Below are 15,997 nucleotides of genomic sequence, written 5' to 3' on the forward strand. Positions count from 1 at the left end.
CTGCAATTTCCTCTTTAATCTGCATTAGGATTACTGAGTGTTGTCATCCTGGGGAAATCTCTGAGCTTCTGTGGAGCTTCCTTGTGCTTAGATCTTTATGGATGGTGCCTCCATGCAGCCTGCAGCATTACAGAGTGAATGTGCCTTCCTAAGCTATTGGGTAAGGGCGGGCTGCAGTGATCCTGAACTGAACTGTAAGAGCCCATCCAGTAGTCATCTGCAGTCAAGTCAGAGGAGGGTGAGGAGTGTTGCTGGTGCAGGTAATATGTAGTAGGCAGTTTTACAGCTGTTACCTATGTGGCACTAGATCCATGACAAGAATTCCAAAGGGGTGCTAATCAGTTCCAGTTTCTGTACATCACTAATACAGGAAGGACTTCCTGTGTGGGATTCCTACTGGTGCTTCTGCACATCAGGAAATGCCATAGTAAGTGTGATGGTTGTACGCATCAGTCTGATCACAGTTGCTTTGCAGCTGCTTTGCCTCCTCACTCCCATTTTTCATCTGAAATTAATAATGAGTGCCAGAAATGATTAAAAACTGAGCCCAGCCCAAGTAACCAACTGGAAGTTACTGGTGACATTTGTTCCTGAATTGGAATATTCCCACAGAAGATCCGTGGGTTAGCTTTCTGTTCTCTGCAAGATCCCCACCTGCATGAAGGTTTTATTTTACCACTTTTTTCTAATGCCTGGTATTTTTTTCATAGTTTTTCTCTTACTTTCTTTTCTGTGTCCTTTCCACTCTTGTGGCTTTTCAGACTAGACTTTCTTAACCTCACTGTTGCCAGAACTACGTGCTCAGTTTCCTGTTCCTGCAACCCAAGTATGGTATTTTGGCCACTTTCTCATCTCCACCTTCCAGTATTTAAAGGAGTGACATGGAGTTGCCCATGGCATTGTAAACAACTTTTGGTGACTCAGCTTTTTTCAAAACCTTTTCGTTTCAATAATGAGATAAAAACAGTAACTTGGAAGCAGCACTTGGGAGCACCAAACCAAGGAAAGTGAATAGATTGGTTCAGTTGGGTTAAATTTTCATGAAGATTGTTAAAGCCTCTTGCACTCTATTGTAAAGACATTTTTCTCCTTTCAGTTGTATGTCTGTAGTTCTAAAATACAACAAAGAAAACCTGTTCTTTGAAGTTTGGATGAGATGTGCTTTATAGAGTAAAACTGTGGAGTAATGTATGGGTTTTTTAGTATTAAGGATATATATTAGTTTAGTAGGTTATTAAGTAAATACTTTCTGGCTTCTCACAGTTTACTGAAACACTGGTCCTGTCAACAGGTCTCTTAATAGCCCAGTTGTGTCCTTCATAAGGATACAGCTTCCCTAAGTGATGCCCAAGTGTGTGTGCCCATGCTGGCTCAAGCAAAACTTGGCATAAAATACAGCTCATATCTTTGGTGAAATATTAGAACTCGTTTATTGTAACTTCCAACTTTACAGAAGAAATGAAACATGACCACTTTCTTTATAGAACTGAAAATCCATTTTTAGGTGCTGTACTTGTAGATGAGCTGCTTGGGGTGAGAGGTTTGGAGAGAAGGGGGAGATATCCCATACTTTATTTGTTCTGTATGGACAGTTTCAGAGTCTTACATTTTCCTCTGTGTTTTCTACTTTTTTGCATTCTGCTGTCCCCTCTGTTGAAAGGAAAAATATTGCTACAATATATCCCAGTTTTGAGGGGCTATCACGAGATGTTTCACTAAGTGTATATCTCTGTGGCAAAGCAGGGGTCCTGAGGTTAGCATGATGAAAGATAACTTTTCCTGCTTTCCCTGACTACTTTGTCAGAACATTGCCTGTGTCTTGCAAATGCGGCTGGAGTTGCTCTGGGAGACTTAATGTCCTTGTTCACCCTTGGAGAAGAAGGGTGGCCAGTTTCAAGCTTCGGTGATAGTAAGAGCTTTCTTTGAAGGGCTTCCCTCTTGCTCTGGGTATACTGACATGAAAGGCTGAGGCCTGGAGTTGTCTTGGCTGGTGATCTGGTCTGTGGATGGGTGGGAAGTGTTCACAGATGTCTGCAAGGGGGTAGTCTGCACATGCAGAACCCATAGGGGTAAACTGTTGCCCAGTTGTGTCGTTTGCACCAATATCTAGATGACAGAATGGCCTGGACTGGCTGCTGACTTGTTCTGGGCATTCACGTGTCGTGTGGTGTAAGGGCTGACTTCTGAGAAACCACAGCTGTTGGCTCCATGCTGATAGCCTGCCAGCTTAGCCAGGAGGAAATGGATGACAGAGCAAGCTGTGTGCACTGTACAGCAACAGGCAAAATAACTGGCTGCTTCATTTAGTTCCTTAAGCTGCTAAATGGCTCGTGAAGCATGTGGCCATGCCTATGTCTTCCCTGGGATTTTCCCAGGCATGAGTTTCTGCAGGGCAGCTGTTTGGGGAGCCTAGCAGGGCTGGCAAAAAGGGGCCAGTGTGGGGCTGCTCTCTGTAGCTCAGCTACTGATGCTTCCTGGAGTGGGACATGTTCTTCAAGAGGAAATGTGGTTGGGTTTCTTGGACCGCATCTCCTTCCCTTGCTGCTATGCTCACAAGTATTTCACAGGCTGTGAAATGTGGCCAGAGGTAGCCTTCATTTAAAGGGGAACAGAAAGGGCCTCCAGCCAAGGCAGAGCTGTTTATAACCACAAGCTGTTGACCTACAGCAACTGCTCATGGAGAAGCTCAATTCAGGTACACATTTAACTTTTTAATGAGTCTGTCGATGTCCTCAGTAATGGCTTTTGTAGCCTGGGTATCATTGCAAAGATATAATTTTTGAATCTATATGTGCAAATAGGTTGTCATTACTCAAGCATATTTGTGAGTGGGAAGCCCGATCTAGCAACCTGGCCTTTTAGAGCATGGATATTATTAAATGTAATGGAATGGTTTCCTCTTGCAGTGCTTGCACGTTCATAAGTCAGTAGCATGTGACTGGAACTTACAAGATGACCGTAGCTTCACTTCACTGCTTATGTGGGAGGTTGCAACTTCATAATTTTCTGAATGAGAAACCAGATGAATAATACCCGAAACTGTGACTGCTTGTTCCCTCAGCTGTTAATCCAATTACTGATTAACATTGCTTGCTTCTTCCCATATTACCTAACAGATCTATGCTTACATATGACCTCCGGGCAGTCAACTCTGTTGCAAGAATGTAAAAGTGTGAGACAGGGTCGGGCAATACCAGAACTTCTTAAAAGATCATATTATTCTTAATTTGCTATTTTTTTCCCTAGTATCAAACAACATCAACAAAGCAGAGAGACCAGGGGGCTTGTTCTCTCCTTGCAACCCTCTTATTCTTGCTTACTATAGATGTTGTAGCTGAGATCCATAGCTTTAGGTTTCATTTCATTCTGAAATGGACTGTATGTTAGGCAAATAAAATACAAATTACCACACTAATGGTGCCATATGGGGGTGGGTATGATGCCCTTAGTATCAGCATGCTGGCAAGCATCAGCTTGTGCCTATGTTGCAGGAACTTTAACGCTTTGTTGTAACTTGGTCATCATTTGCTCTCTCTTATCTGTGGTGAGCTTAGTCTTTCTGATTTAGTCATACTGGAAATAACCAACAGAGATTACAGAGTCACTATTCTAGTAAGAGTTGCCTCATCTCCTTCCCAAAACATATGGTGTCTTGCTCTGCACATGCCAAATGCCTGATGTGATAGCCATTGTATAAGGGAAGAATATGGGACCAGTGCTTTTTTTTTCTCCCAGCAGCCTGACACTATGAGGTGGAAGTAGTCCACCTTTTTGTAAGAGAAGAGCTCCCAAAACTGAGGTCTGCCTCTTGCAGCTGATGACTTTGGACAGTATCAAATAAACATATTGTGTTAAGGAATTTAAAGTTTCAGTCCGTTTTCTATAGTACTACCACTGTCTGAAAATCCAAAAGACCACCTTCAGTACACAGCCTTGTGTCAAAGTAGTTTCTTAGTCAAATCTGCATATTTGTGTTGGTGCAGTATTAAAATCTATTTGCTAAATTACATGTGCTGTTCTTGGTTTGTTTAAGAAATGTCAGTGTTGGTGGTGATACCTTGAACTTTAGAGCTGCAGATTTTTGGCTCTACTCTTTCTACAGCAAATATTAAAGCAGCAATGTACTTGTACTCATGTGAGTAGGCTTACTTGCCATGTGGGATGACTCACATACATAAAGTTAAGCAAATGTGTACCACTGTTCTTGACAAAAATTTCAGCTGAATGATTTGCTAAAATTTTGTGGTTTAAAACCTGTCTCCGGAAAGCAGAGTTGCAATAATATAATTCATAAAATCCCATTTAATGTACAAAATATATATTTTAAAAGTATACTTTTTATTTCAAATATCTTAAGTTTTTAAAGATCTTAAATTTTTTTTTTTTTCAGCTTTGAAATGAAAAGGGTTTGGAGAAAGCTGAGTCACCAAAAGTTGTTTACAATGCCCAGGGCAAGTCCATGTCACTCCTGTAAACACTGGAAGGTAGAGATGAGAAAGTGACCAATAAATACTATACTTGGGTTGCAGGAACAATTTCAAATATCTTCAGTTTTTGGTGGTGGTGATGATGATAATAATAACGATTATATTCCTGACTGACTTGTAGCTTCACTGTTTGCAGCTAGCATGAACTCCTATAAAAGCCTGTTTTAATAACTTTGACTTTCTTGTTTTTTGGAAACTTGATGTACACAGAGACTGGGAGATTCTGAGTAAAACCGGGGCTGTTGTCAGCTTCACTGTATGGTTACCACAGGTTAGACAGTGCAGTTGGTCTCTCAGGTCTTTCTCATCAGGACTGAGCATTTTAAATAGAGCATTTCTTACTAATTTAAGAACTCTGCCAGTCCAAATTTGAGATTTTTATCTAGTAAATAGTTTGTACTGCTCTTTACAGATGTGTTTTACAGTAAGTAATAATAATAACAAATAACTTTCAAAATGTTGTCTTAAATCCTTGACTACTCTACAGTTTTCCAAGGTTTGGAAAATTTTGGCCATGGCAGATTGAGTTTTAAGAGTTCATGCTAGTCTTCTGACAAGGGGGAGGCAGTGACTTTCACACTGTGTTTTGGGAGACAGGTAAAAAAAGGTGTGACTCATGTGAATCAAGAGGTAGAAAGGAAAGCACTCTGCTAAGTAGATACAAAATCATCTGGTGTTTCCTGTCTCTAGTTGGGAAAAATATTTCCTGGCGGGGTAGACGCCCTGTAGTCTATTTTAATTCTTGCTAGTTTGTTTTTTTTCTGGCAGCCAGTGATATCAATTCAGTTTTTTGCTCTTTCATCAATATCCATGCTGGTAGTGGGAAGCAGGAATGAGAACACTGTTCTGTGCGCACAGATGGTAGAGTTACATGTGTTTACTTCTACTTTTGGATCTGTTTGGGTAGAGTATTCCTATTCTTCAATTCAAAAGCTCTGGTACATTTCAGTTTCACTCTTGTATAGATACAGGAGCTTATAGTTCCTGCTTGAGGAACAGGATCCCTTAAGGCTATTGTTTCATGTTGTATTTTGTCATCACAGTAATGAACTTGGGAGTTGGGGTGAGCAACATAAGCAGGATCCAGAAAAATTAAAGTTACTACTGAAAAGCAAGAAAAGTTGGTTTTCTTCATTTACTTTAGAAGAGGAAGATTAAAGACTACTGCCCATCCTACAATTTGCTCAGAGCACAGCTAGATTCAGATGGGTCCAGTTGCTGATCATTCTTACATTAGACATCTACATCCTAATTCTGTTATCTAACACGAGAAGGGACTATCCATCTCAGCAAAGAGCGGCACTGCTGTTTGTTTTGTTAGCATGCTTAGTGCTACAACAGCACTTTTATGTCTTTGTGAATGTTCCCCGGCCATCTTTTTAAGGGGTAAAAAAATAATGAAAGCTCTGTAGTTTCCCTTTCTTCAACTAGTTCCCCTTTCCTGAGCATTACATTGAGAAGGAAAGCAAGTTCCACCCCACCACCTCACTGGCTGTTTATCAGGATGCATGTGTATGATACACATTTTCAGCGAAGGGGAGTGATGTGATAACAAGACCTTGTGTGCTTTATTTTAGACTCAGGCTGTGACTCTGTGACTGATACAGAAACAGAAAATGAGAAGAACCTAACTGACTCCCACAGACTTGCCATGAGTGATGAACCCAAGAGCACTGGTGACCATCTGGTGGTGCAGCCTGATCGCATACGGTGTGGGGTACTGTATGTCTACTCCTTGGGCTACATTCTTACCATGAGCTGGAGCAACTCATGCTGCTGTGTAGTGGAAAGCTTTATGGGCCTGGGAATTAGCCCATAATTCCTGTTCTGTAACCTTTCCTCTCAGCCCCCATCCTCAGTGTCTCTGTTTCATGAGCTCAGGTCCCTAGGCCCAGAAATAGCTGAATAACATGCTGTGCCCAGCGCTATGTAGGCTGCAATGTCACTTACTGACAGTCTCGTTAACATAGCTGCTTAACTCCACAGCCTGGATGCAGTCTAATATGACAATTCTGATGCATGTCCTGTAAGTGACTCCAAAGGGTCACTGAAAAACAGCATTTCTTAGTATAGCATCTCCTCAGGTGGAAAAAGTCTAGGTTTCTTCCTTCATTTCTGTTTAGAGTGGGAGTGTGCTGCTTGAGAGAAGAGACTGATAGAGTTGAGACTAAATAACTCTATAAATCTAGCTTTAATCAGTTTATGAATCTAGCTGATAAATCTGGAGTTTTATCAGCTTAATGCATCTATCTATGCTGGTGCAAGCTGTAGGAGAAGCCATCTGTCAATATCCAAGGCTGGAAGATGCTCCTGAAAAGCATTCAGGGCCATGAAAATGACAGCTGATAATTTATGTGTTGGTTGCAATGACAACAAAATTCCTATAAAAGGGGCTTAACAAAGTAAGTGTTTTGATATTGTGAACCTGTGTGTTGTAATGCCTTTTCTCTTAGGTGAAGACAACAGTTTATATTATCATGAAATGTAAACTAGATGGTGAAGTGAAAACTGAAGTTGAATTCTCTCCAGAGAATGCATCATCTGTGCGTGTGTTGGCTGAGATGGAGAATGAGTACACAATCTCTGTGGAGGCTCCAAGTAAGCTGGACTGAGATTTCCCCCAACCCTCCACCCATTGCTTCCTTTCTGTTTCAACCTGCCTGTTATGAAAAGTGCCAGAGGGATAAGAGTAGAGGTTGCAATGAAAGAAAACTTGAGGCCAGGAAATCTTGAATTTGCATTCTCTGTGATACTTCTGTGATGAGAAACTGAGATAGATTTTTGCTGGGGGCTCTGTTTTTCCCTCAGCAGTGGCAGGGTTGCAGTGTGGAAACACCTTACTGGGAGTTCTGAGAACAGATTGCAGCTTATAAAGTGCTTTGAACTTGATTGCGTGTTATAACCACCACCACATTAGCATTGGCAGGGCACCAAGAGAATGTAAGTTCCAGTAAATAATTGCATGCGTATAACAGCATGTGTTTAATGTGTGGTGATCTCTCCGTGATCAGAGCTGAAACTGTTTATCCTGGTTTGCCTTTTAATACAGGTATGTTCTGTTCTTCTAGGTATTTACATTTACAAAACTGTAAGTTGTCTAAACTTTAGGTTCACTATAGGGAACTATAGGGGGGCCTATAGAGATGCTGGAGAGGGACTCTTCATTAGAGACTGTAGTAACAGGACAAGGGGTAACGGGTTAAAACTTAAACAGGGGAAGTTTAGGTTGGATGTAAGAAGGAAATTCTTTCCTGTTAGGGTGGTGAGGCACTGGAATAGGTTGCCCAGGGAGGTTGTGAATGCTCCATCCCTGGCAGTGTTCAAGACCAGGTTGGATGAGGCCTTGGATGATATGATTTAGCGTAAGGTGTCCCTGCCCACGGCAGGGGGTTGGAACTAGATGATCTTAAGGTCCTTTCCAACCCTAACAATTCTATGATTCTATGATTCTAAGATTTCAGAGTCCTACAGATTGATAGTAGTTTTGCAGCATGATTTTGTATAATCTACTTTGGTCTGCCCTCTTGAAGAGTTATTACGACAGCTTGAGAACAGAGACTAACAGCCATTATAGCGACTCCCATAAAGTCAGAGAGGTGGATTGATTTAAAGAAGGTGACTTCACCCACATAAAAATATTCAACTTAATCTGTCTAAAATCAAGACTTATAATTTAAGCATGGACCCAGAAATTAATCTTTCATTTTGAATTATAAACATGACCTTTGAATTATCAACATGACATTGATGGAGCATACAACTGTGTAAGCTCTGCAGTTTCTAGCATTAAGAGGAAATATATCTTTAATTCTTTTTGTGTATGACTGTAACTATTTCATAATTTCCTGAGACATTAATAGCCACCAGGGAAAGGTTAATTTCAGTAGGATTCAAAATACTTGTGTTTCAAAGAGAAAGTTCGGACCTGTGAATGCACATTAGATAAAGCATCAAGAAGCTCCCAAGGTGCAGGTAGAAGATACATCCTGTGAGTGAGTAAAGTTGCAAAGCTTGAATTCTTTTAAGATGATCTCCTTCAGATACTAATGAGGCTGACAAGTTGCAAAACCCCTAGTGTCTTTTCTGGTTCCTCTCCTCTTCTTCACCAGCTCTCACATTTTATGGCACTGCTCCAGAGAAAGCCAGGGGTGGAGAGATGTGAGGCTGTTTTTTTTTGAGGTGTGTGCTGTTAACATCAGTGGTCTAGACTACTGTTAGCAGAGGACCTAGCAGGTCACAGGTGAAATGCATCGATATAGCTATGAAGAAGGTAGTTCCAAAGTACTTTATTACCTAGTGTTCAAACCAACATCGTCTCCTTTTCTTCATGACTCCTCATGAATTCAGTACAACAGAACTGTTTTGGTATCCAGCTGGCAGTATCTGCAGACTCCTGCTATCCTCAGGGTATTTGATGCAGACTCATTCACATTTGTTCTTAACGGTGATGTCTTCTCTTTCTTTTCAGATTTAACCCCTGGGACAGTGCCTCTGCAGATATATTCAGGGGACTTGATGGTGGGAGAAACAAGTGTCATGTATCATACCGACATGGAGGAAATCAGCCGTCTGTTGGCTAATGCAGCCAACCCAGTACAGTTCATGTGCCAGGTAATGACTAGCAAACAGCTGCTTTGGAAACTAGCTTTCTCAGAGACTAGACAAGTGGAAATGAGAAAAAGAACTTCCATGAAGTAGCTCTTCTGAAGAGAAGAAATGCAAGGTTATTTAGGGATTTTCACATAACCTTAACATCCCCTTTTAGGAAAAGCTTTGGTGCTTTTCCTGTCTGGAGCAAATAGCTGCTAAGGTGACTCAGGCTAGCCAGCTAACAAAAAAATGCAGTCAATCCTCATATTCAGACCTTGATGACTTGAAAAGATCATCAAGATGACAGAACTTGATATAACAGAAAGTATCATAAAGGAATAGATTGTTTGGAAACTTGTACCTAAGGGTTCTTTGAAGAGATGTGAATAGGTAGCAAAGATTCATACTAACTGAATGAAGTAATGTAAAATGATTTTATTATTAGCACTTCTTTAAAGCCACTCCTCAGTTCTCGTATCACATTTTGCACAGTTGGGGTACCTGAACCCTATTAGAAGGGTAAATCTTGCACAAGAAGTTCTCCAGATGTGGGTTTGTTTTGTTGTTTTGGGTTTTTTTGGTTGGTTTTTCGGTTGGGTTTTTTTTCCCTGCCTGCTGGCATGTCAGCCATCTAGTGGAAGCCTACAGAGTAGTGTTGTTAGACATGAGTATACCTGGGGCAGGAGAGACTGTCTTTCCCTTCCTTTTTAGTTCAAGTTGTGGAGCAGTTGGCACTGGGCTGTGCCTCTACTTGGTGAATAGGCATGCAGTTTTTGGCTAAGAACCAGTTCAAAAGCCAGACCCAGAGTGTACAAAGAGCAATTCAAAATGAACTAGTTCATGCTTAGACCAGGAGTGACACTTCACTGGAACAGTTTCAGAAGTGAGAGTATACCTGTCAAGGAATTAGGAAGTAATGGTTTTCTGTGCTTCCAGTTGCATGAGTGACTTTCTCATTGTCTTGTTCTGGAGAGTGTGGTTCTTGTCTGCTCAGATTACTAATAATTTGTTTCTGGATCAGGAAGCTATTTATGTTCTTTGCTTGGTCTTCAGTGTTTATGCCTACTGTTTTATGATATGTGCTAAATAAAGAAACACCCTATAAATCTCACCTTAACTGAATCTACAGGCACCTTCAAACAAAATCACTTTCCATTTACCTCTAGGCCTTTAAAATCGTGCCATACAGTGTAGAAGCACTGGACAAACTATTGACTGAGTCACTCAAGAAGAACATTCCTGCCAGTGGCTTACACCTGTTTGGAATCAACCAGCTGGAGGAAGAAGATATGACAACAAGTAAGTTGAAAGATTTTTGTTTTCATTTTAAACCTCGCCTGTATTAGTTGCTCTATGTTGGAGCTGCAAGTGTATGGTACCTGTACAGGCTGTCTCAAATATCTTGGATCTCAGCCAGGAAGCTATATTTCTATAGAAGGGGGATTGCCATTTGGGTTGGGTCACCCTTTCTTTATTACATGCCATCAGTCTCACTTCCTTGCACTACAACAGAGTCCATGGACAGCTCCAAACACTACCAAAGTCAAAAGATGATGCTCCCAAAAATGTCTCGGGTATTTTGTCCCTTGTTCTTCTCCCAGCCTTGTATGTCATTCTCCAGCCCAGTCCTTTACCCCCACCCCCATGATTCTGTTTGAAGGTTCACAGTGGGCACTCAGCAGTTGGATTGTGTGTGAATCACCATGACATGATTACCTTACAGCAGCTGGATTCTACTGGTTTGATGATCTAAGAGGTCCTCGCAACCCTGGGATCCTACATATATTAAGCTATTAGAGTACCAGGCTCCCCACTAAAGGTCATAAGACTTAAGCTTACTGGCTCTGCTGCTAGAGAAAAACTTAGATTCTAACAGGTTCTTGTTCTCACAGATCAGAGGGATGAGGAGTTGCCAACACTGCTTCACTTTTCTGCAAGATATGGGCTGAAGAACCTCACTGCCTTGCTGCTCACTTGCCCTGGAGCTCTGCAGGCCTACAGTGTAGCCAACAAATATGGTCACTATCCAAACACCATAGCAGAAAAGCATGGCTTTAAGGACCTTCGCCAATTCATTGATGAATATGTGGTAAGACAAAGCAGCAGTCCTTCTGCATTGTCCCACAGCAGGTGTGGGCAGTGGCACCAAGCTTGTCATTTGGTGTTGTGGGAGCAGGAGTGAAGGGGTAATAAAGGGAGCAGTGTGTTGTGGTAGGGTGTAGAATACAGACATTCAGCCACACTGAAAGGCTGGAGGTCTGGGTCTGTGGAGGTGGGGATGTTCTTGGAGGTTTTGCACAGAAACAAATAAGATGGAAGCAGAGACTGCCATGGCTGGGTTTCCTTATCATCCATTCATCTAATGAAGTTTTGGCAGGGATGTGGTTGATGCCTGGTGTACTCTTCTAACCTCTGAACTTGGGAAAACTACATACCCTTCATCCCACTTACATTAGGGAGTAATACAGGTACAGGATACGTTTGGGAGGGTAGAATCTGAGATGTTCTCTGATTAATCAAAGTTCAGTCTGGATTGTTTATTAGCTCATTCACAGCTGTTTTGTGTTGTATGCCTGCCACACTTGAAATCCATTTCTTCCTGTGTTAGGATAGCTGTCCATCCCCTGCTTGTTATCTCTGGTAGCCCAATTCACAACTCGGTTCTCTTTGAGCTAACCCCATCCCTAGAAAACATCACTCTAACTTTTCCAGATTATGACATGGACCTGACTCCAGCTGCACCAGGCAGTTGTTTCTGTGGGGTCATTTTGTGTGCATGGGGATTTATCCTTTCTTTTCCATTTGATTTGTTTCCAGCCTGTATACTTCAAAATAATAAGCAGCTCCTTGACTCAGATCACATGAATTATTGAGCAGATTTTATTTACCTTTGCTTTCAGCTGAAAAGTTGTGCATAATTGTCTCTAACAGTTGTCTGAATGGTGGGTGATAGATCTGCCAGCCTTAGTGTGGTTCTGCCAGCCAATTATGGTAGTGTTTAAGCTCTGTTTAGGAGGCATGGGTGGCTCTTACGACTTGGGGCTTGCTTCATAAGCATGAATTTAAGGTTATACGTAAGAGCTTCTTACAAAGACTGTTCTGATATCAGGAGGGCTGCAGAAACTGTAAGTTGTGTGATTAAATCTTTGCATTGGGATAAGTGAGAGGTGCTTAGGAAGTCCTTCCAACCTCTTATTGCAGTACTGTACTCTTCCCATGTCCTCCTTTCCACCAGCACACTAAGAGCTGTGTTAAGAGTAGGTCCTGCTTACTGACCATCAAATTATCTGTGCAGCTTACTACCAGAGCACACAAATTATCTGCACCACTGTGTCCACTGCAAGGTAGTGACTAGAAGCATGACTAGTATGAATATCTGAAAGTCCCAGTAAACCCAGTTACCTAATTTTCTCCCTGGAAAATGTTCCTCTGCACCTTCCTGAAGTATCCCATGAGCTACCTGTCTGACCTATTTTGACTGTGGGAGAAAGCATGTGCAGACAGTTTTGACACACATGCCCTGTGGATTGAGGTGACTGCTGTGGATGGAAGGATTTCTTACAGTGGTGCAACCGGTTAAAACGGCTGTGGTTGTGACATAGTTGGAACCTGGGGAGGAGGCTGGAAGGAAGATTTGTTTTGCTCCTTTGCATCATTTGGTGGAGATCCGCACTGCTCTTCCTCCACCCCATGCTGCAAATATGTGAGAAAGGGTTCTGCTGTCCTGTGAATTGAAAGTGCCTATATTACACAAACAACTGCCTGCTGTGAGGTTTCCTGTTACTCTCACAGAAAAGGGTCTGTGTACTCCCACTCTGGGTGTTACATACTGCTGCTAATACTAGGAAACTGAAACCAAATCTACACCAAAGCTAAAACTTTGCTTTCTTGTAAGTGCTCTGCATATGGCAGCTCATGGTCAGCTATGCTTATCCCAAAATAGCCTTTGTCAAGCATTTGTATTTTTAGAATGAGCTTTGCCTATGTTTTCAGAGTTTGCAGGTATCACGTAGGACACAAAATTGAGGGGGTGAGAGTCTGCAATAGCTATTCAGATGTATGTCAGCACCAACTTATATCACCTTCATTACCCATTATTACTACATAGATCTTGAAGGCTGGGCCCAGCAGCTGCAGTGGGGATTTAATTCTTTTGAGAAGCCTTAGTCTTTGGGAATGGGCTGCTTTAGAAGACATTTTCCATCAGTGATGGGAGAGTGTGATATCTTTTGTTTGCTTCAATTTCCCAGATTCTTCATCTAAATGAGACTTGATAATTTTTTTTTTTTTTTCATTGCCCTCCTTCCTCTCCAGGAAACTGCAGATATGCTGAAGAGTCACATTAAGGAAGAGCTGATGCAGGGCGAGGAGGATGAGTCTGTTTATGAGTCCATGGCTTATCTGTCCACTGATCTGTTGATGAAGTGTTCCTTGAATCCTGGCTCTGATGAAGAGCTTTATGAATCCATGGCTGGATTTGTCCCTGCTGCCCCAGAAGATCTTTGTATGTATATTTATAGTATCACGGAATCATAGGATGGTTTAGATTGGACGGGACCTCTGAAGTTATAGATCAACCTCCCTGCAATGAGCAGAGACGTCTTCAACTAGATCAGGTTGCTCAGAGTCCCTGTCCAAGAGGCCTAAGCTGATCTGTCTCTCCTATACATATCAGTGCCTCAGCTCAATTTCAGAGTAAGGGCTGATTACAGCTTTTCTGCTCTCACCACAAGGAAACTATACTCCAGTTCCGAGCTGGCTGGCTAATAAAATTGCTCTAAACCTTTCTCTGATTGGCACTGTACAAGGTCAAGAGATGTTTTCCTCAGTGCTTTGAGGACTCCCTGAACACTGAGCAAGTGAATTAGCATTTGGAAGAGACCAAATTTTTACTGTCCTGCTTCTCTCTCTCTTGTGATTCAGGGAGTTAAGGACACTGGTCTATAGCCACTGGTGGAAGATGTGTTTTTCTGACAATGGGGAAACTGAAAAAACAAGAGCTGAGCTCAACAACTTGAGAACAAAAGAAAATGAACATTTAGGAATATGTACTGAAAAGATTATAAGTGCAAAATCATTATTCTAATCCACTTAGTTTATTACTAAAAATATAGAGCTAATTCTGATAAATATGCAGATGTTTAACTTTTCCACCATTCCATTAATATTCAGTGAGGCTGATTGAAAATATCAAGCTAAGCACCTATGTTAAGCAATTGTAAATTTGCTGTTCTTACTTATCTGCATATATTTTGTCTAGATTCATTTCACTGATATGTTTTATGGTTCCCTTGGTGAGCAGAGAATCTAGCTAATTAAGTACCTGCATAAGGACTTTCAGTGTATCGGCAGTTTTAAGTGTGCTGCTTCAGGAAGAAAGTTTACTTACTGAAACAGTTATGCTTATAGCTATATCTGCCCTGGGCTAGTTTGCTCCTGTTTTAGATTAAATGATGTTATAAAGCACATTTCCATTGACTATGGAGTCCAGAAGACTTTGTTGGTTCTCCACCTGAAATCATAAACTCTTTTCTGAAGCTTTGGCCTCTGCAGGGATAGTTTTGCTACCAAAACTAAGATTATTCTGCCTTCAGGTGGAGATTAAGCAGTAAGCCTGCTTGGACACCTAAGGAGCAAAGCTACTGCTGTTTGCAGTAATGGGGGTGAGAATTTCTAGATGTTTGGAAGCTCTGCAAGCAACCAGTGCACCCCTGATGGACTAAGTCTGTGGAGGGAAAAAAAACGTGCTTAAAACCACTAAGTCCAACTTATCTTCTTCCATCCTGAAATGTCCAGATCTCTCAGGAACTATGAAGGGGATAATCTTTCTTTTGTGGATGCAAAACAAATTCCTTGCAATTTACCAATTTTGACCTGGACTCTAAAAAGCCTCTCTGAAAAGCCACATTAAGTTAAACAATTCAAGTACATAGGTTATCCTGCCCATACTTACTCTGACTGATGGATCTCAGGGAGAGGCTGGCTGGTGTTTTGGATGAATACACAAAACTGAGCCTGCTTGACTGGCAGGCACAGGTATGGAGAGCTAGGAAAGGTTGCTATGGGTGGGAAGGTTGTGCATTTGAAGCCTAAATCAGGCTGCTTTCCTTAAGCCTCCTCAGTAGCAAAGGTCCATCAGGCATATTTCCTGATCAGCAGCGTGACAGAGGTTTATGGGATCAGCATCAGAAAGTTCTCCTGGTATGCAAATGTGCTGCAGGCTTTGCAGGCCTAGTAGGGCTAAAAAGACAAAAACTCTTTAGCTGCCCCTAAAGTAGATACTTATGATTCCTTTACTCAAAAGCAAAGCTGAATGAGTCTGTGTTTTGAAATGTTTTCCTCATCGGTGAGATGCTGTGTATGGCTTATACCTCAGCAAGGAATGTGAGTGTGTTTCCTGCTTCTTAAGGAGTTCTCTTGAGTGGAATGTAACAGAGATATGTGTTCAGGAGCAATACAGTAGGAGTCTTTTACTGGAAAATCCCTGTTCTTATGTAGTCTGTTAGTCTTTGCCTGAAGAATATTTACAGCTTGTCTGACCAGTGCTTAAAACCTACCTGTATTGTAACAGGTAAGTTTAAATCGGTACAGCGTTCAACACTTAGACTGGTTCTCTCAAAGTGAAGGTCTTTCAATATTATTTAGAATACCAGCACACAGGCAAACCCTCACTAAGATTAATGGGTGCTGTGTGGTTTAGAACTGCCTTCACAAATAAAGGCTTCAAGCTTTTGTACTGACTTAAAGGTTTATGAGGATGAAAAACTCCCTAGGACATCATAATCAACTTCCACTGAGGTACTTTCTCAGTGTGAGCTCTTATGTAAGTAGTTATGGCTGTGGTATACAGGACAATACCTCGGCTATTTTAAGCGTAGCTGTATTGTGGCTGAATGCCCATTTGTTATGATCAAGATGTG

The 15,997-nt window shown here is 41.6% G+C and overlaps 1 protein-coding gene across 4 annotated transcripts in view; it reads left to right on the forward strand.

The window, feature by feature from the left end:
• PIK3AP1 (phosphoinositide-3-kinase adaptor protein 1) overlaps positions 1–15,997 on the forward strand; it is a 47,728-nt gene that overhangs the window by 18,492 nt on the left and 13,239 nt on the right. For 3 of the 4 annotated variants that reach the window (XM_061459369.1, XM_061459371.1, XM_061459372.1), the window contains 6 exons: positions 6,065–6,204; positions 6,941–7,085; positions 8,956–9,098; positions 10,244–10,376; positions 10,970–11,166; positions 13,392–13,581. In XM_061459369.1, the coding sequence (XP_061315353.1) occupies positions 6,065–6,204; positions 6,941–7,085; positions 8,956–9,098; positions 10,244–10,376; positions 10,970–11,166; positions 13,392–13,581 (948 nt within the window). Of the gene's footprint in view, positions 1–2,553; positions 2,696–6,064; positions 6,205–6,940; positions 7,086–8,955; positions 9,099–10,243; positions 10,377–10,969; positions 11,167–13,391; positions 13,582–15,997 lie in introns of those variants that run through there. The other variant, XM_061459370.1, reaches the window with a different exon arrangement.

The sequence above is a fragment of the Pezoporus flaviventris genome, unplaced genomic scaffold (assembly GCF_033815535.1).
Source record: "Pezoporus flaviventris isolate CSIRO_AGI_PZ_B2104156 unplaced genomic scaffold, CSIRO_AGI_Pfla_v1 ptg000029l, whole genome shotgun sequence".
Lineage (NCBI taxonomy): Eukaryota > Metazoa > Chordata > Aves > Psittaciformes > Psittacidae > Pezoporus > Pezoporus flaviventris.